This window comes from Scomber japonicus, chromosome 7, assembly GCF_027409825.1.
Source record: "Scomber japonicus isolate fScoJap1 chromosome 7, fScoJap1.pri, whole genome shotgun sequence".
Taxonomy (NCBI): Eukaryota; Metazoa; Chordata; class Actinopteri; order Scombriformes; family Scombridae; genus Scomber; species Scomber japonicus.
Genome location: NC_070584.1, coordinates 13190725 through 13217308, shown reverse-complemented (window position 1 = coordinate 13217308; position 26584 = coordinate 13190725). Strand labels below are relative to the sequence as shown.

The following is a 26584-nucleotide window of genomic DNA, read 5'->3' as shown; positions in this document are numbered from 1 at the left end:
CTCCCATTGGCTGAGCTCATTCGCATTTATCGTGCCATCTCGCCAAGCTGCTGCTGTGTAATCGCAGGTAACTTTCTTATGATAGCCTTCCGCCGGACGACCTAGAGCTCGTAGCGCTCCTGAATTTTGAGGATTGCAGGCAGAGCCGATTAAATCCAGCCGTGGGAAAGGGATTTTCCGTCGTTTCGGTTTTCGAAAGACGTTGAAATAGTATTTTTTCTCTCGGCGAGAACAAACCGTCTCTCAAAGGCGTTTGAAATCGGACACCGCTGGCGTTGAGGCCCTCACTTTTGTGCGGAGTGATACGTTGTTGCGTCTGACAATGTGGACGGAGGTGGTGAAGATGTCTACGAGAAGAATGAAATCATCTCAGTTGTAACAACAAAAAAGGAAGACGCGAGATTAGTAACTATAACAGACTTGTTTGCACACAGACTTTGTTACATTGAAGCAAACACGTGGGCGCTGTGTGAAAAAGCAGGCTTTACCGGGACAAAAGGAAGACATCTACGGTGCTCCAATGCGTTTCATGCACTGAGGTCGAAATTCTCTTGAAGTTTTATGTTTTTCCCCTTGCGAGTCTCCGCTTTTCTTTTTACTGTTGGATATCAGACACTTGGAGAGGAGAGGTAAAAAAACACCTTCTTTCACTTCATGTTTCGGGGGAAGTTGCATGAACTCGACGGGTTTCCATTGACACCTATTTTGACGCCTGCAATTTTCGAAAAGTTTTCGGGAATGTGTGGTTAAAGCGGGGGGATGTAAGTTTTTTTGTCTGCTTTGAGGTGGCGAGCCAAGTGTGTGATGGTCTCCGCATCGACCACGGAGAGGAGGAAATTAACTCCTTTGTTCTGCTAAAAGACCCCACTAACGTTAAATGTTAGTGCCGCTGCCAAAACAAGCCTCATTTTGTTTTTCCACCGTGTGTGTGTGTGTCTCCTGCTACTTGCAATAGGCTAGTATCTGGAAATATGAAATCTTTGTTATGTAATGTTGGTGAGCATTTTAGCTAAACTTTATGTTTGTGGGCCTACATGTATTTTCCATAGAGCTAGAAACAAACTTTCCATAAATCCCCCTTTAGTAGCCCTTTAAACATTCCTTTATGGAAGTGTCTGGCCACCAGCTAGACTTTATTTTATTGCACATTTGGCAGGAAATTCCTCCTGCTCCCACCCCCACCGTCTCCCTCTCACTCAACTCCCTCATAATGCACGACTTGAACCCTAATATGTGGAAGAAAGAGCTCAGTATTTGTTGCATGAAGTTTTTTTTGGGGGGGCTTTGCTCTTTATTCTCCGGGGTTCAGGGCTGTTGCACTTGTTTTTGCACGTTGTTTGTTTTTTTTTCTCTTGGCAAGACACAATTGGACATGATTGTATATTTGTTTTTTTTTTGTTGGTGTTTTTTTTTTTTTGATAGTCATTAAAGGGTGATGTCAACATAGTTCAAAATAAATAGTGAATGGGTTTAGTTGTCAGCAGTAGCTTGGTCCTGGATGTGGCCTAGCGGAGATGATCAAATAATGTACAGCCTACATCCTGTGTTGCCCTAGATGTTTCGTCTCATTGTTATAAACAGTTTGACCCATTGTAATAATACTAGTATTAATGTTTCTGGGCACATGATTTACGCCAGTTTCTTTCCGGCAGTATTTGAATCAACAGTTGAATGTGCCTTTTCAGTGGCCGCCCTTGTTGTTCCTGTGGTGGATAGCTTTGCCATAAACAAAAATGTAATGGCAACTTACTTTCATTTCATTGTAACATTTGGTGGGATTAATAACTGAAACACATGTACCAACACATGTGGATTTAATTGTGGATTTAAATTACAAAACAGAAACTAGTGTCAACACATGTAGTCTTTGAAGTAATTACATGTTTGTTAGACTTAATTTGGCCCATTATTATGTTTGAAAGCCACTGGTCAAAAACTGAGATGGGCACCTACATTTGTTTGCTCTCATTAAACATTAAGTTTTTTTTGGTGTAAAGCATCTGTTTGGCTCAGTGGTGTGTTTCACTGGAGGTGCAGGCTCTTTTGTGGAGAATGACCTGCCTTCTCTGCCTTGTGTGGGGTGACAAAGACCCCTAATCTGCTTGCTTCAAATATTGATCCACTAGTAGCTGAAGATGCCATTTTGTTACATTAAGCCCCTCCATGTGCTTTTACTCCATTCACTCAGTGGTTAAATAATATTTGGAAATGTAAAGTTTGTTATTTTTCAGTTGTCTGCATGACCTGTTTTGTCTTTCATTGGCCATCTTATCCAAAAGTTTGGAAAGGCAATGACAGACATGTTTCTAGCCTATTTACACTTGGGGCTATGTGTGTGTGTGTATGTGTATGTATGTATGCGTGTGTGTGTGTGTGTGTGTGTGTGTGTGTGTGTGTGTGTGTTCACTTCCTTTCCTTGTCTCAAGGTTAAATTAGTTCCACTCGCCTGAGTTCACTAGACTTGGACAGCACTGTTTGTCTCCCCTGAAGTGACTTGTGTTATATTCATACATGTAGAAAATTATTTATTACATGTTTATTTTTGCTTTTTAATGGCTCTAAATTTCTATTTGTATTTCCTGACATGTTTAAATCTTCTCAGTCTCCTTAGTTTACATTTCACAACTTGCATTTCCTCCAAGTCATCCATCTTTTTTTTTTTGTTGTTTTTTGATTGCATCAATTTATGCTAGTGCTGTATTACAAAGAGGCAGTAAAAGCACACCACCTGTTGGTGTCCAAGTGCCTCTATTCCTCCACTCGCTCCCCTTACCACTACTTCCCTGTGAGCTTTGCAGAGCCACTGCTCAGCATCAGAGAGCGGCCTCGGGCTTGCGTTGGAATGCAAAACACAGAGTAAATCCAGTATTCATGCCCACTGTGTCATTTGACAAGGTTCTTTCTGAGTTGACATATGGTAATTTGGTAATGACGTGTTTGCATACAGTCATTAGCTCTGCCTTTCACCCCTATTTCCTTGGGCTAACAATGGTCCCAATTATGTCTGTAATTGTAAATGTATTACATTCTCTTTTATGTAGCAATGATCGACATATGGTTGTGTTATTTGCCAGGGTTGCGTAAAATGAAAGACAATTTTTAAAGTGATTACTTGGTAATGATTTGACTAAAGGCAGCATATTCATCATTTCATGGCAGTGTCTTTTCCACTGCTTAGATGGGAAGGCACTGTCTGAGAAATTAAAATTCAAAGTAGACCTGCCTAAAAAGTGAGTAGTTTTAAGTAAACTGATGTCTGTTTTCCCTCATTGGTCCATTTTTCAGCGTGGTGATAATTTGAGCTTTATGTTTGGCCTGCAGAATCTCAATAGACAAACAATACTTTTCATATTTTAACTTCTCAAATCTACAAGATGTTTGCTTTGCATCTGGATTTATATTTTAATATTGAACCCAATATTTGAATTTCAAATACAAATTTGATTCGGTGGCAATAAGAAATGTGATTTCTTAAAAGGAAAAATGCTGACATTTGTATCTTCTGGGCTACCTGCAAGTTTCTAATATAAACCATCTCACACAGGTTCAGATAAGGGGTGTGATATAGCACAGTTAGAGTAGTTTGAATCATGCATTACCATCATCCTCCCTGTTTTTAAGAGCTACATGTAACTTCTCTTTGTGCTTGCTAGTGCCATTAAAATCCTGTATCTGCAAATTTCTCTCATAGGGTTTATTAGAGACTGAAGGGTATGAACGAACAGCAGCAAAGAATGGCTGCAGTGGGAACTGACAAGGAACTCAGCGACCTCCTGGATTTCAGTGCGGTAAGAGAGTGGGAGAGCAGTCTGGGTGGTTCTGGGTGGCAGTGGTAGGTGGGTGGCATTGGGATGAAGAGAGTGCGATACAGGTTTGGGTGCCAGTAGGAAGAGGGGAGCTGGAGGTCTCAGTGAGAGAAGTGGGCGAAAAGGGGGTGGGGAAAGAAACTCAGGAAGCTAAATTTCTCAAATTCTGCAACAGAAAATTTGTTTTTTTTTTAAACATTACGTTGTGTCAGCTGGAGATACTTTCATTCATTCTCGACAGGGCAGAGGTAGTGCTGATTACATCAAAGCATGGCAAGTAAAATACTGCTGTGCCTCAGGGTGACTGGAGAAAGTGAATTCAGGCTTTAAATATAGGTTACTCAATTATGTAGGTGATGCAGAGATACAGCAACAAGAAGTGGATCCTTACTACAATAAACAAGCATCCACACAAAATGTTACAAAAACATAGTTGGTGAATCAACGAATGCAGGAAATAATTTTGGTGGAAGAACCAGAGTACCAAATTTCCTCTGTTTGTCTTGTTAACAGAAGGGGAAATACTGTGATATGAATGAAGTAGGCTGTGCATACAGCATTTTTTTTCTGGGGATGTATTTTTTTTTAAGAAGACATTTTCACAGAGATGCTTTCAGAGGTATTCTCTAGACATTATCTACAAAGTGGATGCAGGTATTCGCTTCAGCTTTTATTTACCTGTGTTTCATTTTGCTGTGAAGCCTTTGTTGAGCTTTACGCTGACATAAACATCTCACAGGCCCAATGGAGCTGTGTTAGTCTTTTTTTCTTCTTCTCCTAAACAAACCGTATAGCCAGTAAGGCTAAATTGTCGGCTCTGGGTAATTATTATATATGGGGCACAAAAGGTAATCCCTAACAGTGACTCGTAATGAATATTTGTGCACTGACTTAATGTCGCATGACATTTCTTTTGAAAAACTATAGCTGATTAATGCGGAAGTGTTAACATCACTGTAAGAGTCATTGACTTTTCATGAGCTGTAACACTGGGGGACTACAGGACTACTTGTTTTATTTTTTTTAGTGATATTTAAAAACACATCGTTGGCCATATATATTGTTGGTGGAGCTCCATTAAAACAACTTGCAGGATGCCGTGAACTGCCCATAGAAGAAAAACACTCCTTGTTGTGAAGGGGGCTTGTGGGAGGTTCTCATTAGGACAGTTGGGTTTGTGATAGAAACGCTCAGATTGATTAGCTGCCAATTTGTATCAGCAGATGTTCCGTCTAAATATGACATTGATAATTGGGTGAGAAACTGTTGAACATTGTACAAACAAATATCCTCCTCTTTGTTTATTTGCTGGCTAGTCATTCAAATTGGATGCTGAATAAGGCAAAACTTAACATGTTTGAGATCTCTGCAACCAAATGTAACAGAAACGTTAACGGTGTACCAAATCGGTCGTTGGACTGCGCAGACCTATCTTATGTAGCAAAAAAGAAGAAAAAAAAAAACAACAAAACCTCATCTGAGGTGATGGCAGATTGTGTTACATGTCCTACTTACAAAAAAGGATTGGTTTGTTCAGAAGAGTTTGACCACGTCACTGAAAGATGCCACATAGCAAGATATGTAGACCACACCATAGCCTGATGGTGGAGCCCACAATGGCTCAGAGAGAAAACCCTGACCTCATCAGAGTGTTTCAAAAGTGAAAGTTGATGCTACTGGCTTTAAATGGAGAGATGATTGAGAGGTCTCCTTTTGGAAATACTGCTTATTTATACTGGCAAAGCTTTTTGTTTCTGTATTATTTGTTGTAATAATGGATAAATTTCATATTTTGGAAGAATCCTTTATTCCTCATAACCTGATAACAAGTTTTTACAGGAAGTTGTCTCGTCAATGGTGGAGTTATGTTTTTGAAATAGCTTATATCTCATTTTAGACTGATTTGAAAACTGAAATGCCATGAGGTAAAAGAAAACACACATAACAACTAAACGACAAGTGTGTGTGATGTCATTTATTAGTGGAAATAGGATGTGTGAAGTGTGCCATCCTTTGCTTTGTTAGTTACGGTATCTTTCCTCCTTTGTCTTGTAGATGTTCGCGCCTCCAGTAGCCAACGGGAAGAACAGGACAATGACACTCGCCAGCAGTCAGTTCAGTGGATCAGGTAAGCCTTTAAGCTCAATGCACCAACCTACACTAAATATGAAAGTGGTGATACATATTGAATATGTATTGTTTTGTTGATGTTAACTTACCCACTTTATAATTTTTCAATTTAATTAAGACATTCATGTGGCTGCTTGTGTGTTTTTGCAAAGCTGTAATATCATAATTTTATTAAGACCTCTAAGATTGTTAGCAGTCTCATTAAATACAAATCAAAATGTCTTTTAATTATACAGCTAATAGTAAAGAATAAGGTCAGCTGATACACACACAAACACACACACATATAAAGCACCATGAACATTTACCTGTAGAACAGTAGTGGTATTTACTGCAGCAGATAGTTTCTATTTGAGATCTCCTCTATCACCTTATTAGGTACAGGAGACATGAATTTCATTTGTGGTGCTCACAGCTTTAAAAATATACATATGAAAGATTTTATAAACAACATCCAGGTTACTCTGGATAATCCACAGGCTTTGTTCTGAACACTTTTCATTATATCAAAGGAGGAAGGTGATCTCTTTTTGTCCTGGGTTGTTCCTGTGTTTGTTGATTTTAGTCTTTGTGATGTTGAGTATCGTTTTAACTATTAAAAAAAAGTTCTGTTAAGCAACGTCCCTGTTTGTGGCTGTCAACAGATTCTTATTCATATAGATAAAACATCTATCTACACTACAGTTTGTGGCCCTCTAATGGTTACAATGACACTTCATAAGGAAAATGAACTGTAGTTTAAATCTCACCAGACATAGGATATTCTCTGTATGAAGAATTAAAACTCTGTGCAGATTTATTTTGTCTAAAGGAGCTCAATTTAAACATCTGTTTGATCAGTTGTTGTTTTTTTTAAACTTTCATTTCCTTCGATAGTCTTTATTTCTCCATTTTAAAGTGCAAACTAGCAGCCAGTTAACCCCCTCAAGCACCTGAAGTCTTTAAGTGAGCTTTTCTCTCTTCCTGAATGTTATTAGTAAGTCGTGTTACTTTCGTTCCTTTGTCACCCTGCCAACCTGGCGTGTGAAATCGAGTCACACTCCCCAGTGTTCCCCAGAGTGAGAACTTGGCCACTGAGGAACAAAGGCAAAAAAGGGGGCTTATGGACTTGAAACGACTCCCCCACCCTGAAGTGTAAAACACTCCTCCCCCAACACGGCACAGGGCTCTTACCCCCACTGATCTGCAGGAAATGGCTTGAGTCCGAGACAATGTCCCTCACCCCCAGCTCACAGCCTCTTAAACTAGCCCAGCATGCAGTGAGTGGCCAGAGTGGAAGAGAGAGCTTGTTGAATAGAGGGATCATCCCGAGGAAGGCAGGATTCTGTTTGTTTCTATTACAGCAGGCAATTACTAAGCAGTGAGGAGTTAATTCCTTTCCCCCCTCCTCATGTCCTAAAGTGTGGCCCTTAGTCATTGACACCCATTTTAATGCGATACTTCAAGCTGTCACATTGAACTTTGGGAGATCTGCAGGTACCCTCTAATAGTGAGAGTCAAAATGTTAACATCTTTAAATTCCAGCTCAGGACTTTCTCCTAGAGTAGTTTAATGTTAGAAGACACACAGTACAATGGAATACTGTCTGTCTATATAGGGGGGAAATTTGGAAGCTTAAAGTGGGTGTACATGAATTTTTTAAATGTTATGGCTGCATATGTCACCAGGACACCACCCACCCCACCCCACCCCAACCCACCCCCCACCATTATGAAACTCGACCCAAAAGATTGCTTGTTATTTCAAAATGCTGCATGGCTACAGGCCAGGAAACCTATTTATTATAGAAATGATGACCATTAAAGAACAATGTCCATCTATGACGTCACTAAGGCGGCTTGTATATTCAGGGACCCAGCAGCGCGGGAACGGCAGCGAGCAGCCTAGTGGCCCACCAGACCACCTCTATTCATCAACACAAAAGTGCTCAGAGGGGTGCTAATTGCATTAGGCGTCCTTCTCCCTTCCTCAGTGGCCAGAGAGTGTGTGTGTGTGTGTGTGTGTGTGTGTGTGGGGAAGGGTGTGTCAGGGAGAGGAAAGAGGAGAGGATTGGCAAGAAGTGTGGGATGTTTGAAAGTAGGGGAGGCAGAGTGTGACGGTGTGTGGTGGGAGCTGGCCAAGCCCACAAGCCTTCAGGCAGGCGTCCCCTCTGTCACCTCTGCAGCTGCTGGCAACGTCTCCATCCCCCTTCACACACAAATATACGGGACGCGACAGGCTTGCTTCCTTTAGATCACAACAAACAACACTGTGAATTCACACATGTGCTCTCCTCGGTGGCTAGCTTACTAGCTATGTTTTTGACTTTTGCACTCGGCGTTGTATACCTGCACACGCCTGCAGTATTATGTTTTCGAACCACTAAGAATGAAGAAATCTCAAAGGAGAGTGGCTTCCTTCTTCAACTAAATTAGATGTTTGCAGAGCCTGCAGCCGTGAGAAGGCTTTGTGGCTCAGAAAATAAATATTTTTCTGGGCTCTGGTTGTGAGTCAGTATTTGTCTTGCCATGTGACTTTGACTGGAAGTACATTCTCACTAGCCATGCCAAAATCTGGATGGATGCTATATATGTCCAGAGAACTTGATTTCATGCCAGCCCTACATCTTTAAAAATCATTTGTACATGCTTAATTAATGAAGAATTCAGGTTTCAGATACTCTTGTTATTTACCTATTAAGTTGTTAATCAATTGACTGTTAAAAAGTTAAACAAGTAATGTCACTTTTCGGCTCTTTATTTAACTTTGCTAAGAAACATTAAGCCAAGATCAAGACTGACATAACCCCTATGTGAAGAATCGCAGCCCTCTCATTCATTTGAACACAGTATGTGTTAGCATTGCTATTAGCTCTGCTACATACAGAAAGCATCACACTGACCATATGAGCGGTCGTAGCTATTTAAAAGAAATCAAGACGATAACTGTGGTGTGAGTGTTTTTTTTTTTCTTTGTTTTTGTAATCTTAGTTTGTGTGGGACGGTAACACAATGAGGCAACTGTAAAAATAAAAAGCCTGCGAGTGAAATAATATAATATAATATTTTTATTGGCCAAAATAATTGATTTAGGAATACATCGCTGACCCAGTTTAAATAATATGTATCTTAATCAAATAACGAGACCAACATAGCAACATACCCTGCACCCAAATACTAATCTTAGATGTTCAAATCTGTGTAGCCCCAACTATTTTCTCAGTCAGTAATGTTTTTAATTATTGTATGTATTCTAATAAATTTTAATTATTTTTATTTGAAGCTTTGCCTTCTATTCTAAAGACTACTTTGCATTATCCTGTTTATTTTGATTGCCTGTGGTGACAGTCATTCTGATATTACACATGACAAGAGATTAACAACAATAGAAAGATCTCTCTTCTGGCATAGTCGGGCTCTCCTAGGCTGGCTGAGCGTCAGTGTCACCTCAGCAGCTCTCCACCTTGTTTTAATTGCCTCTGAGTTAATTACTCCAGTAAGTGTGAAACAATGTTGTCAGACTTCTCCTGCACAGCAATGCTTTCACTCTGTCCTCTGCACCCCCGCTGGCCAAAAGGAGGCTTCATAGGCAAATGAGTGGTGTATTGAAAATAGCTGCGAAGATAATGAAGTCACTCTCTTAACTTTACTTGTTGCATCTTAGGCCTTTTCAGAGCAGGTTATTGTTGACATAATGTGTAATTAAGTGGGTAACCTATTATGATTTTTATACATGTACACTCCAAAACATTTGGGAGTAATTAATTTTGGTTAAAACTAGAATATCTTGAAGTGGAAGAATGAAGGTGTTTGAGTTAAACATTGATTAATTGCTGGGGTTGATGCAGACTCGGCCATTGTTGATTTGCGGTCCTCCTAAAGTGGATTTTTATCTTTCTTATTTGGTATTACCTCGCCTGCTGCTGAGCTTTGGCTGAAGTGTCTTCATACAGAGTCTGTCATCGATATTTAGCAGTGAGTCCGTCACCGGTGTCCTGTGCCATTGGACATGGTTTTCGGTGGTGCAGTACTTTATTAGTGCTGTGGCCTTTCAGCAGGGCCGATCTGATAGTGAGTGAGGCTGATCTTTTGAGATCCCCTCTCCCTCCTGCTCGCCTGATTCTCCATGCCACTAGCATCAGCTCCATAGATCATGGCTGTCACAGCGTGTGTAGGTGCTTGCACCGCTCTGTTAGTCTCATCACTCATTCTCACTCGCCAGCCAGGCTGCTGATCTCGCCCAGACCCCTCTCACTCTGCCTTCTCTCTCTCACTCTGCCTTCTCTCTCTCTCTCTCTCTCTCTCTCTCTCTCTCTCTCTCTCTCTCTCTCTCTCTCTCTCTCTCTCTCTCTCTCTCTCTCTCTCACTCTGCCTTCTCTCTCTCTCTCTCTCTCTCTCTCTCTCTCTCTCTCTCTCTCTCTCTCTCTCTCTCTCTCTCTCTCTCTCTCTTCTCTCTCTCTCTCTCTCTCTCTCTCTCTCTCTCTCTCTCTCTCTCTCTCTGCTTCGCTCGCTCACTCTCTTTTGCTTTCCTCACACACATTTTTTTAATTAGGCAAAAATCAAAGACGAAATATGAATATTCATAAGGAAACCACATTAATATGCACAATTATGCAAATCAGCATGCAATTAAGCCTTGTGTCTCCAGAGAGCCTGGATAGCATTAGTGCATAAGACAGGGAGAAGGGGATGATGGGGGTATTTTGGAGTTTTCTGCTCCACCAGTCTTTTGGCTGTGTTTTTCCTTTGTGCCACACATCAGTTCTTTCTTTACCTAAAATACAGCGGTTCATGTTTTGGCTTTATGTGTTTGTTTTTGTCTTTTTTTATGTGTTATATGTGTCCATCTGACTGAGTAGAATTTAAATGTGGTTTAGATGACGTTTTATCCTCTTGGATTACATTAGGGATGTAAATGGTTAATTTTCTGCTGTTCAGTGACCGTAATGAACACTAATGGCTACACTGAGCAGCATTTCCTATAATTTTTTTCTGAAATGTTTAACATTGCACTGCTTCTTGCATGCGACAGCAGCGTGTTTGATCAATAGTGATGCTCTCTCTTGGCTTGTGCAAGCCCATTGTGGCCACTTAACGACATTGGATGTTCAGAGTAGGACATGGTGACAGGTTCCCTCGATATTATTCCAGCATCAAGGCGTTTCTACATATCTGCAATGACACGTAGAGTAATAATAATGTACTCTCATTCAGGATTACTAACAGTCTTCACAGCATTTGTCCAAACTGCTTTTATTCCTTTATCTGTTACTCAGATTAACTTGCTGGTCCGTCCACCTGTCAATCTTAACAATATGTCTTTTTCAGCACTAGATGAGCGCAGCGGCTCTGGGTCCTGGGGCTCAGCAGAACAGAACAGCCCCTCTTTCAGCCAAGGACGGGTAAGATCTAAGTACACATACTCTCTGTTGTCATACACGATTTTAAGTTTGGAGATCTTAAGCATTGAAAACCGATGCCACAATATTGTTACACACATTCAGTTAATCACTTTGCCATAGATGAACACACACACACACCCCCTCTCCCCCAACAACCACAACAGCTTAGTGCTTTTTCATGCCATGTGCCATGTTTGATTTGAAGTGGTAGTTTTACTTTCTACCTAATAACCTTGGCTCAGAAACCTGAATTGGCAAGCTCTCTGGTAGCCCAGAACCTCTGTGGAAGCCCACCGGTAATTGCATCTTCACATCCGCCGTAACTGTCTTGGCACAACTCTGTGTAAATACAAGGAACAGGGGGTGAAATAGATGCAGCAGGCTTTGATTACCACAAGTTGATAATTAAGAAAGTCGGTTTGAATCCCCGAGCTGATGCAGATTTTTTTGGCATGGATCCTGTTAGTTAGACAGAAAAGCACAGAGAGGGTAGCCGCTAGCCTTATAGGTGTGCTAACAGGATGTGGATGGCCTTGAAGAGTGGTTATTATTTAGGTTTGGGAGTATATTTGTTTGTTAGTAAGTTAGAGCCTCCATGTTCTTTCTAAACATTTTCATTCATTCATTCGTTTGTTTTTTTGTGTGTTACAGCAGGGCTATGGAGAAGGATCCCACTACAGTGAGCACGAAGGCTTGTCCCTCTCCGTTCATTAGTTCAGGGATCGCAGGTATGTTCCTTTTTTGGCTTTCTTTAAATAATTGTGATAATAAATGTGATGAGAAATGGCTTGATGACATGTTTTAGCACTTTAATGAGTGGATAAAATTAGTAAATCTACCTCTTTGCGCCAGAGGGAGATCTTTCCTTGTCATTCCCCAATTATAAACTTATTAGATTGATAATGGCCGATTCTGCATACTTTGTTATTACCACAAAATTGTTTACTGGTTGGCAAAATGTGCATGTGTGTCTAAATGTGTGTATATGTGCGCGAGCGAGCGTGTGTGTGTGTGTGTGTGTGTATATGTGTGTGTGTTGATTCGTTGAGTGTTGGGGATGTTAGGGCACTGAAGCAGAAACCTTCCCTAGGGTTTTGTCTGGCAGGCGGCTTTATGCAGCTTAGCGTACTGAAAAAGGGGGAGGGCATCTCTGGACTTCTTGTACTTTTAAAAAACCTACTTTTTCATTTGTTTTAGCACAAACCATTGCCTCTTACATGTGATTACAGCTCAGGGGTTTCACTTGCGTTTAATATTCAAACAATCATTTCATCTTGCAGGTAAAAATGAGAGACCACCATACCCTCCCTTTCCAAGCCAGGTATGTTGACATTAGGCATATTTCTTGCATTTCACTGTATGGTCATATGCGAGTGAGAGAAAAATGTATTTATAAAGGAAGCTTCATTTTCTCACTTCTCTTTTCATGTTAAACACTTTGAATCAACGGTCTTCATTTCCTTGTAGAGAAGCTGTTTGTGCTGTGCTTTCCACGCCCTTTTATGTATTATTAGTAAAACCTTGTCTCTGTCTTCTCCTAGTCTGGTTTTCTGCCAAGTGAAATAGCGATGCCCAGCCCAGATGCCATGTCCCCTTCTGGCCTGAAGTCTGGCTCCCAGTTTTACCCATCATACCCCAACAACCCCAGGAGAAGGCCGCCCGATGGAGGTATAGGTAAGATTGGTTTTGATGTGCTGGTCATTCCCCTTTCTATGTGCCTTTCTTTTATTCATTTCTTTGTTTTTTTTCAATTATTTTCTTATTTTTATGTAATCTTTTTTGTTCAATTGTTTATCCCATGTACAATCATTGTTTTGTGGGGGGGGTTTTGGTAGTATTTTTGTCTACTTTTGAAAAACAGTTCAGAACCACTCCATGTACAGATGAATACACAGCGACATTTCATTCACACTGACAGACATGCACACACATGCTGCATTGTGTTCTGTCTTTTCTGTTCTGCAGTTAAAATTGGAGCGGGCACATGAAGATACTGTACCTGAACTGACATAACATTTGCAAATCTGTCATTGCCAAATATTTGTATTTTTGTCTCTCATTTCACCTTTCTCTCAATGTCTCCTGCCTTCCTGAATATAGACACCCAGCCAAAGAAGATTCGGAAACCCCCTGGCCTGCCTTCCTCGGTGAGAGCTTATTTCTGCTCGCCTTTACAGCTCACAGCTAGTCCTTTCTCTCTCTTTCTCTCTCTCTCTCTCTCTCTCCCTTTTTCTCTATTACTACACACTAGCTCCATGTTGACACTCACACATACACTGCTTTCCCCACTCTGCTTGAGCAGGTCTGTGACAGACAGGGGTAAAGACCCTCAGTGAGCTGACATGCAGGCAACTCAGGCCCCAATAAACATCATCACTGTGGTTGTCTCCAGACTACATGGTTGTCATGTAGATGTGCAATTTTATAGGTATTTGAGATACTTTGTCAATTCTGGTAACTTTCCTTCTGTGGCCCAATTTGAATTATGTTCTGTAGGAATGAAGGTACAGATGTTGAAGGTAGCCTAGTAGGTTGTGTTCAATTTCCATTATGGAATAAATTTGGTAAATAAAATACCTGAATCTACCAATTTCTTACTGAATCATTTATCTCCTTTTTTATTAGCAACGTACAATGTACAAACCATTTAGAACATTGTTTGGCTATAAATCAAATATGTAATCTTTCTGGAAAAAGTTTCACTTCTTTGATTGTCAGTTTTAGTTCCTAAATATTGAAATATCTGTAACTTCTGTTCCTTACAATTACAGAGAGCCAAACCTAAATAGCTTTCAATTTATTATGTGGATTTAATAATGGATTCAACAGAGGCCTATCAAACCCCCAAGCAGTTTAAAGTGTCATATAGTGCTTTGATTTACTGAACCAAGTGTCACATTTTGTCAGTGGGCCCAGAATTCCCAGCAGCTGATGCTTGTGTGTGGATGATGGCAACCGCACATAGCTGGAAACACGAGTCACGTTTACATGTTTGAATATATACTGAATGAATCTCACTGTTAAAGTGACATGACAAATTTTTTTTCGTCAGGTGGCAGTTGCCCACTTCATTCCCTTTTTTATAGATCATTTCCATTGGCAAAAGTTGAGCCTTGTGTGGTGATTTCCAGCCAGTCCTTCCACTTTCAGCTACTGTGAAGCATAAATGACTCAGAGGTCATTTGCTCAGTTTGAATACCACATAACATTTTCAACACAACAGAAGCTCAACTTAATATTATATTCTTCGCTAGTTCTGTGATGGCCCTGAATTGCTGCATTGCTCTTTTAATATAAGTAGGAAGGACCTTACTTGATAGTTGCCGGTGTTACTGTTGCTATTAAAGCCCAGTCTTGTTGCTTGAGATGCCACTGGATCATCAAGATTAAATATTATCATTGTCTGTAACTGAGTCCTTACACTATTGAGTCACCTCATTGATGATCTGGATAATGGAGTATTTGCATCTCCACACTTCTGTGTTGTTTAGTGGGTGAAATACCTGCACATTAGTGCTGTGTTTGCCTACTAGATGTCATCTTAATAAATCTTGCACAAATTTTGATGACTAAAGTCAAATGAAAATGTTCATGCCTATGACTGTTTTATCAACGCATGGATGAAGTAAATTCAAAGGCTTTATATGGCTGACTAAATCCAAATTGCAGAGCCATGGATGCGTAATCTGGCAGGAGTTGAAGTCAAGCGTAAATAGTGTTGCTTTCTGACTCTCTCTGTTTGAGATAAAGTTGCTACAGATGCAACCAACCAATGTAGCCAACTGCACTGATTAGTCGAGTGCATATCAGATTGTGTGATAGTCGACATAGGAAGCAGATCAGAACTGGACATGGTGAACTCACTACGTGGCCCGTTCCTTGATTTATTCCTAGTTTAAGAAATTAAGACAATCTGTGTTTTTTTGTTCATCTAACGCCGTTGCTTTCCTCCACCTGTGGGTGCTGGCATGTTGAAATAGCTGCTGAAACCTCAGCGTGTAGACACACTTTGCTTCCGTGGCTACGTCACAGAAATTGAGTGTGAACACTCGGTCTAGCCTAGGCCCCCACTTTTTCGCTGTCTGAACCTCAGTCATTTCCCGCAGTGTGAACGATGGCTGCGTGGTTTTAGTGCGAATGATGAGATGTCTGTGTGTGAACCCCCCTCCCCCACTTCACCCAGCCCTCCGCCTACACTTCACCACATGATGGCCTGGGTGGGCCTCCCCCTGTGAGTGACCCAGTTGTGAGGCGCGGTGCTTGCGAGGCCTCTTAGCCCCGTGTCTGAGCTCAGATTAATGACTGCCGATGATGATCCTGTGGTCTTTCCTCCCTCCCACACTCCCTCCTTTCCTGCTTCTCTTCACCACCCCTTCGATATCCTTTTTTTTTCTCTTTATCTACTTTTATTACTTGTATGTTGTAAAGTAGTGAGGACTGTCACTGTAGAGTCCATTTTTGACTCAAGCCCCCTGCCTTCTCTAACCTGCTGATACCTGTACAAAGATCCTTGCCCTGACCTTTTGAACCTTCACCTCCTCTCATCTACAACAATCTAACACGGAGGAACTTATCTTCTGCCCCCTAGTTGTCCAGTAGACTAACCACAAAAACCCTCGTGGTTGAATAAAGCGCTTTGAGGTTAGTTTGATGATAATCTTCATCTACTCCCCACCCCTTTCCACAACCCATGTTTTTCTAGTGTAGAGACCTTTACACGGTCATAACCTGAATTACATTAAACCCCTATTAGTTGAGGATTTTACCCTAGAAATCCCCTTTCTTCCTGAGAATACAATTATCCAGCAGCACCAGTCATTGTGTAGTTCTCTGTTCCCTACTAGAGCAGCAGGATTCACTCGACATTGTTCCCCGTGAAAGAACAACTCAAAGCCTATTGTTAAATGAAGCCATCTCCGTCATGTTTTCCCCTGAATTAACCGTGATCATTTTAAATCCCCTGTTTCCTTCACACTCCCCTGGCCATATCAAGCTTTGTTTAAGTCATTTAGATTACCTTCTCCTGTCCCCCCTCAACACCCCTTATCTCTCTACCCATTTCATAAATCATCAGGGCCTTCATTTTTTCCCCTCAATCCTCCCCCTTGCCCCTTTACCACCCCCTACCCACACTCACACACTCTCTCTCTCTCTCTCTCTCTCTCTCCCTCTCTCTCTCTCTCTCCCTCTCTTTCTCTCTCTCTCCCTCTCTCCCTCTCCCTCTCTCCCTCTCCCTCTCTCTCTCTCTCTCCCTCTCTTTCTCTCTCTCTCCCTCTCTCCCTCTCCCTCTCTCTCTCTCTCTCTCTCTCTCTCTCTCTCTCTCTCTCTCTCTCTCTCTCTCTCTCTCTCTCTCTCTCTCTCTCTCTCACTGACTGGATCCCAGCCCCCATCTCTCTCCCTCTCTTCGCTCCCTCTCCTCAGCCCAGCTGCCTGTGGAGTTGGATGTGGTCCAGGAACAGGCAGATGGCTCTGTAATTAGAAGTGCATCTCTCCATTCCCTTTCCACTTCTCCCTGTTAAATCAAATTACAGAAAAATCCCTTCCCTGGATTAGCATTCTTTGCAGCATAGCCTCCATTCTTTCTCTCTTCCTCTATCCACCATGTACTACAGAGGAGGAGAGAAAAAGACGGACTGAGTGGTGGCCGACGGTGTCAGGGAAACGGAAGGCTTCTCATGCCTGTCTCCAGTCTGTTGCTTTTGAACGCAGGGATTTTGTTTAGACCCAGCATCCATTTTTGTTAGTAATATGTAGAAATGATACATAATTGAACCCTTTTAAAGAGCTAATGTTAACATTTTCATCACAGTTGTTGATTTTCATCTTTCCTAAAATCCAATCCTCCCATAGAATGTGATAGTGCTGATTTGAGGGTATTGCTGGTGGTGTGTGTTGTTGGCTCACTGAATGCATGGTATGTGTGCGAGCTGATACTGAGTGTGTTATTGGGAGGGGCTGCAGGCCAGGCAGTGCGATGTCACTGGGGTCCTGGGAGCTAGAGGAAGTGCTCACTGTGCACTGGGATTCAAGCCGTCGCTGTGCCCAGCATGCCATGGCCGCTGTGTTCTCCTCCACAGGCGAGGAGCCGGCCTGCCTCCACTGCCTACAGACTCCCTCTTGCCATCTTGTGGCCACTTGAAGCTAATGTTTTAAAATGGTTTTCAACAGCAAGTGTAGGGTGGATCAATATCTCTGTATGGACATGTTTCATCTCACGTGCCTGCTTTTATTCAGAGTAGATCACTTTTTATCCAGAATCATAAAATATCTGGCCACCTATGCTCGCTGCTCATTGTCTGCCTGTTTGTTTAGGTGTATGCTTCCACATCCGGTGACGAGTATGCCAGGGACAATGGAGGATATCCTGGTGGTAAGCCTGGAGCCGTCTACCCTGGCTCTTTCTACATGCAAGGTAAACTTTCACATAACATCACTGGAATGATTTTGTCCTATAATCCTTTTGGTAAGCTGTATTCATATTTGAAAACGTGTCTCCACTTTTCTCAGAAGACCCCTGGTCATCTTCTGGCTACTCTGCCATGCTGAGTAACTCTCCTCACATTGGACAGCCAGGCTCCTTCTCAGCAATTAACCCACAGGACAGGATGGTGGGTAGAACTCACAGCATCAGCCCCATTTTTTACATTTTTCATCCTTTTTTCTGTTTTATATTCAAGCTTTGCTTTCTTCATAATGGGTCACATGTTTTATTGTTGCTATTAGGTAATTATATTAACTTTTCATCTTCATGCTTTTTAAAGTTTTCAGTTGTTAAATAAAACCACTCACACCAGATAAGTTGCATTCATTAAACCCTAACCATAAGCCATTAACACATATTACATATGTTGCCTAATTAAACCTAAATCTTCCTTCATCAAGCTGAATTCATGTGTTTTATTATCTTGCTGTATTTTCTGTGAGGTGGGTTTGTGCCTTATGCTGCTTGTATCCCTTCCTCCAGAAGCGTCATCCCCTGCCTCTGTCCCCACAGAACTATCCTCTGCATGGCAGCGAAGTCAACGGCTTCCACTCAGCCCCCACCACCTACAGCCACACACCTGCCATCAACGGAGATGGCATCATGGGTAAGAAACTGCACCTATTACACAAATATCTTGGTAGTCTTTGTTACTGACTCAACTTCTATGGTCATTTGATATTTTTTTTACTTTCAAAAATAAATTAACGGGTCATCTGACTCACATTATTTTCTTTCTCTGCAGCTAACCGAGGCACCACAGCTGGCAGTTCAGGAGATGAAATTGGGAAGGCTCTTGCCTCAGTGAGTTGTTGTTGTTTTTTTTGTTTTTTTTAATTAGCGCTGGACAATAAAATAATTATGACAATCTTCCCGAGGACTTGTTTTTCACTGACAAAGTGAAAAACTGTAAAGATGACCAATTGTTGAGCAAATTCAGCAAACAAACAAACAAAAGATAGTGATATTGATTAAAATGTTCCATCAGTGGTTAAGCATTTTTTGATTATTTATTATCTGATACAGAACAGATGAATGCTTTTTGTGAAATATGAATATAAGATAAAGACGAAACAGTGAAATTGAAGATTCTAATAATTGTTGTACTGCCTACTGTGTTGTGTTTTATAGATGTGGGAATATGTAATCGGTTGTAAACTGTGCAAAGAAAACAAACAATCCATTTTGTGGCAGATTAGTGCAAAAAATGTTGAGTTGATGACAGAAACATTACATTTGGCTAGTAAGATTTATTTGTTCCGTCTGAATAATCATGAATTCATTATTACCCACTCATTACTCATTTAATTGGCTGAACTCTTTGACTCTACTAGCAAACAAAATATTATATAATACTGAACACGACAGATTCATGACACATATCGTATGATATAGAAAATATTGTTTGATATTAATCATGTTCTGCCATATTGCCAGTGCTAGTTTTAACTCAATTGACTAAATTAGGCTTTGACTAAATTTAATTTCAAATATGTTGGATATTCTCAAGGTGCATCTAGCAGTAATAATATTGAGGTTTTTTGATCAATTCTTTCAGATTTACCCGTCGGACCACAACAGTAATAACTTCTCCTCAGCTCCGTCTACTCCTGGGTCTCCTCAGGGTATTGCAGGTAAAGTACAATCCTCTCAGAAAGAGAATAGGAGAGTTTAACTGTATATGAAAAGTCACAAATAAGGCTTGAACCTGTTATCTGGAAGTTCCATTCAAACCATTGTGTGTCATCTTGAACAAAAAATCAGTAATTTCAAATAGATGATTTATTCTTTAAAACACTCAAGTCATCATGTGACTCACATTAGTTTGCTTCTATCATACTTTGATTTGTCAACGTAAAGAGTTTCAGTGGCTTTACCCTCTGCTTTGAGCTCAGTTATGCAACCACTAATATGGATAATATTTAAATTTCAGCCACATGTGTCAGATTTATTGAACTTTTTTTTTTTATTAAGTTTGATTTCAACCTTATTTTTGGCATGCAAAAATGAATCAGTTGAAATTGTTGGAGCAAAAATGATTCCTTTGTATGTTTCATGCTCATTGTACAGAAATGTTTCTGCAGCTCCATCTGGTGTAAAGTTAAGAATTACCACTTTATTCTCATATTTCTCTCTGCAGGAGCTCAGTCTCAGTGGCAAAGACCAACCACACCCAGCTATGAAGGGCAACCACATGCTCTGGTATGTTAAAACATCTCTCAGCTACATTAAAGTTTAACTGTACTAGAAGTTGCCCAAGCTAATGCGGAATATTTTTATAGCCGTGCTCAGTTTATGCTCTATGAATTTTGTAAAATAATTTCTCCAAATAATATTTCCTAAAATGTATTTTTGAGTTTTTTATACTTTTGTTCATCTTATTGATGTCTAAGCTCACATTTTTTGTATTAATATAGCAAAGTAAAATGGAGGACCGTTTGGAGGAAGCAATCCATGTACTGCGCAGTCATGCTGTGGGCCAAGGCCCTGGCTTAGAGGGCGCCCACTCTGACATGCACAGCCTGCTGTCCTCAGTACACAACGGGGGCCTCGGAGGCCTTTCTCCAGCTTTCCCAAATGCTAGCCTTGCCCTCAGCAACAGACATCCTGCTATGGTGAGTCACCTACTTCGCTCAAACTGTGTTTTCATTTGTGTGCGTTTGAAAGAAACTTGAACTTGTGGTGGTGAATCACAACAACAGGGTGCAAACAAAGTGGATCATTTTAGGTATATTTTGTCCCATAATATTGACACTTACATATAAGCAGCTCTGGATTGTGCTGTCACAGAGGACATTCAGGATAGGGGAAGCATGTTCAATACTGAAGATACTGTCAGTGTCAAGATGTACCTTACAAGAACCATAACATGCAATACACTTTACTTTATTAAATATGTAACTCTAACTTATTTGGGCTGACCTTGATTTTATTTTTTATTTTATGATGTACAACAAATTCCCTTTTTGAAAAAAAAAGTTTTCTATTCTTATAAGCAATAATATTGAAGAAAGGAGTAAAAAAAACATTTGAGAGTTGATTTTTATGAGGAAAAAAATGTCAAGACTCATTTGTGCCATCTACTGGCCAAATATCAAATTGCAAGAAAGAATAAATTGTACTTTGTTTCATCATTTCATTGGGGTAAGTTGTGCTGGTTATATGTAAATGCATTACATTAAGAAGCTGCGTCTTCAAGTTTATAATTTTCACATTCAGCTGCAAACATGTACTACTTCAGTGTTTGTAGCTACGCTACGTTTAGGGATCCTCTGTGGTCTGTTTTAAAATGATGTAGTTGTGCTGTGTCTGTCTGGGAGATTCACATTATTCTTCTCCTCGTTCATCAGCAGGGAGGGAAACACGAGGAGCCCACAGGCCTTCCTCCCAGCAGCACTCTTCTGCACGGTCATCACGCATCTGGACCCACACCATCAGCCGGCCAACCAGAAGGCTTTACCAGTGAGTTTTTTTGTTTTTTTTTAACGGTGAGCGTGTCAATTCTTGTTCAGTAAAGTTGCATTATAGCAAGTCTTTAACGTTGTGGAATCATGACAGCATCTGGATGTTGAAATCAAGGAACTGTTTTTGTTCTGATGCTTTGGTACATATACACTGATGTTTATTTAAACAGTTTTAGAAGATCTCTGCTTAACTTTATTAGTTTCCCCACATTATCAGTTGCATCACATCCTTTCCTCAGAGAGGTTTCAGTGCCTTAGAATATAATCCTCCTATGTGTTTATCCGTAGGTCTCCCTGGTGGTATGGCTCGTTCCACACACTCCTCCAGCAGCTCAGACATCAAAAGAGAAGACAAAGAGGATGATGAAAACACATCTGTTGGGGACAAGTCAGATGATGAAAAGAAGGACTCAAAGGCGGCACGCAGTCGAAGGTAAAGTGGTCTTCATTACTCTGTTTCCTAGTCTTTGTACTCTGGATTTGTGTTTGTAACCAGAAACTTTATAAAACTGTTTTATCATGCTGTTACATTCAAGTGCAAACTATTTCATCCCACAAAGGTGGAAATTGTCTTGTCACAATTACAAAGTATGTGAATGAGTCACTTTTAAAAGACAATGTAATTCATCTTAGTTGCCTCCTCTTTCTTGTGTGTCCCACTGATATCCTGGGCTATGTTAGGTGTTTAACAATGTTGAAATCCCCCCCCCCCCCCTCCCTTCATGTCACGTTTTCAGAAAGGAGGCGTTGACCCTCCAGATGATCTCTAGCCTTTCAGACCCAAAAGATGAGTAAGTCTCTCCAAATGAGAATCAATTTTTTGTGCTTTGCAGGCTTTTGCCAGACATCACTCAAAGCACGTGTACAAAGAGCTGCTGTCTAAAATCTGACTTTTGATTGGTTTAATCATTGTGATATTCTGAACTTTAATATTCATGACCGACTTTAACTGACTCTGTACATACATTGTAATGCATATGTAGTGATTTTTACATTGACGGGGGAGTGTATTTTGGTTCCTAAATGATTACAAAAGAGAGTAAACAAAACAGCACAGTATAAACAACACACACATTAAAAAAGGTGCAGAACAAAACTACAGCTTATTATACCTTCCCTTCTTAAAATACACTATTTATTTGGAATGAAGTCAAGGTAACAATGCGCACAATGTGTACTCTACTATTTAAAGTGAATGTGTCCAACTTTTGTGGGATAAAACGTCTGAAGTGGGAGATGCTGCTTCTTGGATCAAGTTGTTCCCATATTCATTTTTATACAGTATTGATTTACTTGTTCACATTTTTTTTATTGGATTCACTAGGTCCAAAGTTCAACTGTGGGTGTACAGTTTAAACTACTGATGCTAAACTTGAAGCTTTTAAATAGTAGTCATAGGGTTAAGCATGAAAACTTAAGTGTTTGATGGTTTGTTTTGCATTCTTAAACTGCTCACAATCTCATCACGTCATCTCCATTTGCTAATAGTCTTAACGACGAAGATGACGAGGACCTTCCTCCCGAGGTGAAGATGGAGCGTGAGAGAGAACGGCGAGTGGCTAACAATGCCCGCGAGCGTCTCAGAGTACGAGACATCAACGAGGCATTTAAGGAGCTTGGGAGGATGTGCCAGCTGCACCTCAGCCATGACAAACCTCAGACCAAACTTCTCATCCTGCACCAAGCCGTCAATGTCATCCTCAATTTAGAACAACAAGTCAGAGGTCAGTCTGCAAACAGCATATTACAGATGAGAAGCCCAGTTTTATTTAGCTCTGTTAAACACAGCTTATGTCTTCATACTGAGGAGTCATGTTTCCCTTTTTTCTCGTTTCTCTGTTAGAGCGTAACCTTAACCCCAAGGCAGCATGTTTAAAACGTCGTGAGGAGGAGAAGGTGTCTGGGGTGGTGGGTGAAGCCCCCATGCAGCTCTCAGGAGGCCATCCTAGTATGGGAGGAGATGGTCACAATCCAGTTGGCCACATGTAACACCAGGTTGGTCTTTTGATTAGCTACTGAAGTGTGGATTTAAGTTTATAATCCTTAATATGTTAGAGGAACTTGTTACCCGATGTTTTTTTTAACAACGATATTATCCTCAGTATTTTGTTGATGTGTGTATTATCTGGGAAGGCTGCTTTGTAATGTTGGTGGTCCTTCATTTTTACAGATCTGGTGGTGTTTCCTTGGCTGTCAGAGGATGTGGCCTTAACAGATTTCTTCCACCCATTATTCTCAGTGTGTGTGTATATGTGGACATGTCTGTGTATTGTCCGTTCAAGTTTCAAGATGCACATTCACACACTCGTACACACATGCATACTGCCAAAACTGACACAGCCTGTTTGTCGCACTCCCAATCATGACTACAAGCTCAAATGTGAAGAACTTTTTTTTAGTTTTTGCTTTGTTTTATACATGTTAGATTTTTTTTTTCTTTCTTTCTTTTTGGTTTCCACAAGACGATGGAACGCCAGAGAACTTTTTTGTCCTGCCACGAATTGGGACTTCACACACTGCCGAGAGGTGCTCTGGTGAAAGAAAGGAGACCTAAACAACACAAATTGAATCATGGATTTGTGCCTAATTGTTACATGTTTTCTATTTGACATTTAAGCAAATTGCTTTACATGTGAGGAACATTTATTGTGAGGGATTGCTTATGTGTATGAGCAATTATTTTTAATGTATGTCATTCCCAGCGTGATGGTACAGTCTTACATATGTTATGTAACCAAGCCCATAGTTGAAGTTGAATTGTCTAAATTCTCTGACTTTTCTTTGATCTTACCAGCAAATGTTTAGGCAGCGTGGTGGAAAGGTCACAAGAGAAAGGTCAAAGTTTGGACAGTTCAAACGCAGCTTATGTGAGAGATGGGAATTCTGACCTAGAGACAGTCTCCCTCTGACTGAGGCCCGGTCTCATCCCACAAGGCATCTGGAGACTTGGAATCGAAGACTCCTTCCTTGAAGGTTATGAATTATCCAAGTGGTAGAATCTGTCGACTACAAAACTGTTCTTCCTCTTTTTTGACCACAAATTCTAGCGTTTCTCCAGAAATCCCTTGTCATAGGTTCAGGTTTTTGTTCTGCTTTAGGTACTAAAGCAGGCATGGACAAGACAAAGCACAGTTGTATAGGTTTAGGCTGGAACTCAAGTGTTGACCTGTATGTGGTGCATTTCAGTCCCTGAAAGTCTTGTATAAAAGCCATTTGACACCTCTAAAGTGATCAGCACCGCTTAGTGCTGTTACTCACTTGAAATGGTTTACTGACAATGCCAGCAGACAATACAGCTCAAGATTTTTTTCCCCCCTTAAGTGATGTTCTGTAAAAGACAAAAAGGTCTGGGTTCCTTTTGATGGAGGGATCTCATCAGTCCGCAGTTGTTGAAGCAGACAAGCCTCTGTGTAACGGAGACTTTCTTTTCCTAAACGAGCATTCCCACTGAATTACAGCCCCTCACCTTCCTCCTGAGTAAGTGTACTCTCACGTTTCTTACGGAGAGAAGTGTGATGTGTAAATTCACTTCATACATTACTCTGATATGTTTCATTTTTCAAAATTAAATATATATAAAAATATATATTTTTTGTTAGTCTATACATTGTAGATTTTTTACATAAATGGCAATATTAGTTTGAAGTTTAGAGTGTATTGTAGATGAGCTGAATAAGGGGATATTTGACATTTAAATGAAATTGTAAAAAAAGAAAAAAAAAGAATTCAAAATTGAAAGGGGACGGCAGAGGGAAAGGGTCAACAGATGATAAATGAAAAATGTTGAAAGCGTTTGTGTATCCTTTTATTCCAGTTTTAGTTAAAAAGGCGTATCATCAGCTATCCAGATGAATTCTTTCTTTCCATTTGGGGGTATGTGGGCGGAGTTTGCGCCACAGTCCTCTTGAAGTGTTCTTACTTCAGCAGTGAGGCACCAAGGACAAATGTGGGAAGGGATTTTTGTCTCTAACAGTGATTATGCAACTGGTTTTTGAATGTAGCTACCATACAAATGTGGATCGCCTTCATTTTCAAAGTTGTGTTCCTGGGTTTTGTCAGTACAGTTCAATAGTTTTCACCTTTTTTTTTTTTTTTTTTTTTTTTTTTCTTTCCTCGTAATGTCTGTCCTCAACCAATGGCTCTGAGTGTGCAGCTCACTTCTTAGTATCCTGCACATTTATTTGGAGGCAGATGCTGGTATTTGGGTGTAAGGTAATAGATAATATGGAGAACAAAACAGTGTTATTGTGATGTTATTCCCATGTCATGTCATGTTGTGAATGGTTTTTACCAACATGTAATCACAAATGGGAGGTAGAGCATTTTGTGTGTTTAATTTCTACAAAAAGAGATGAAGAAAAAGACCTATACAAATCAATAGTGTGGCCTTTTCATTCTCAAGACTTAAGATGTCATGATGGGAGAGTGATACCTTATCAGTGCCTGAACTTGTATTTTCATTTAAGACAGTTTTACTTTGTGAACCATATCATTTCATTAATCATGGAGATTAAAGAGGTACTTGTTCATTCCCCCACCCTCCCTTCTCCTAATGCTTTTTTCAATTTTCAGGAAGAAGTTTAAATCGTATAAAGAGATTTTCTTTCAGTGTATCTAGTTAAATAAATAAATGTTACGTAGATCTTGTTTAGTTTTTATTCCTTTTTTTTCTAATTATTCAACTGGATTATATTGTCCAAACTGCTGTTTTAGTTAAGGTCATGGGTCCAGGTCATTCTTTCTATCTGCCCTATATTGCTAAATCACCTGACATAACGGGGTTCAAGAGATGCTGCTTTTGGCTCTGATTGTCCGCTTTTGATGCACATTAACATGTCAGTGTATGTGTTGCTTCAGTTTCAATGTAGGGAGTGAGTTTTATTTTCTGTAGTAGCTGGAGCCTCTAATGAAGTGTTTCCTGTATATCAGAGTGCACGCCCTCTGCTGCAGTGACTTTCAGTATATTTAGTCTTCAGTGACAATTTTCACCTCTGACCTTTTACTCTTCCAGCTCTTTGGTGGCATTGACAGTGACTTTTTGAGAGAAGTTCTTATCACTTTTTTCAAAAAGTTGTATTTGAAGTTTTTTTTTTTTTTTTCTGAAGTTTTTTTTTTTTTTTTTTTTTTTTTTTTTTAAATTTTTTATAAATATTACAAGATCAATAAGTGTACTGAATATTGCTGATTTGTTCCAAGGGAAAATCTGACTTGATGTCATTCAGTATTCTGTGAACATCCCATTTACAAGCTATATATTCAAATTATTTGTTTTGGGGGGGAAGACCTTGTTTCTTGACACGAATTTTGACAAAGACAGTTTTAA

The 26584-nt window shown here is 40.3% G+C and overlaps 1 protein-coding gene across 1 annotated transcript; it reads left to right on the top strand.

The window, feature by feature from the left end:
* tcf3b (transcription factor 3b) lies at nt 1-26378 on the top strand. Its single transcript, XM_053322259.1, is given in 22 exon segments — nt 1-629; nt 3692-3788; nt 5862-5934; nt 11243-11316; nt 11971-12011; nt 12013-12044; nt 12597-12637; nt 12858-12990; nt 13417-13463; nt 17629-17728; nt 17824-17924; nt 18281-18404; nt 18543-18601; nt 19356-19431; nt 19938-19999; nt 20215-20412; nt 21151-21259; nt 21550-21694; nt 21999-22052; nt 22750-22985; nt 23105-23256; nt 23432-26378. Coding segments are annotated over 20 exon segments (1926 nt in total). The 5' UTR covers nt 1-629; nt 3692-3713; the 3' UTR covers nt 23251-23256; nt 23432-26378.
* The last annotated feature ends 206 nt before the right edge of the window (nt 26379-26584 follow it).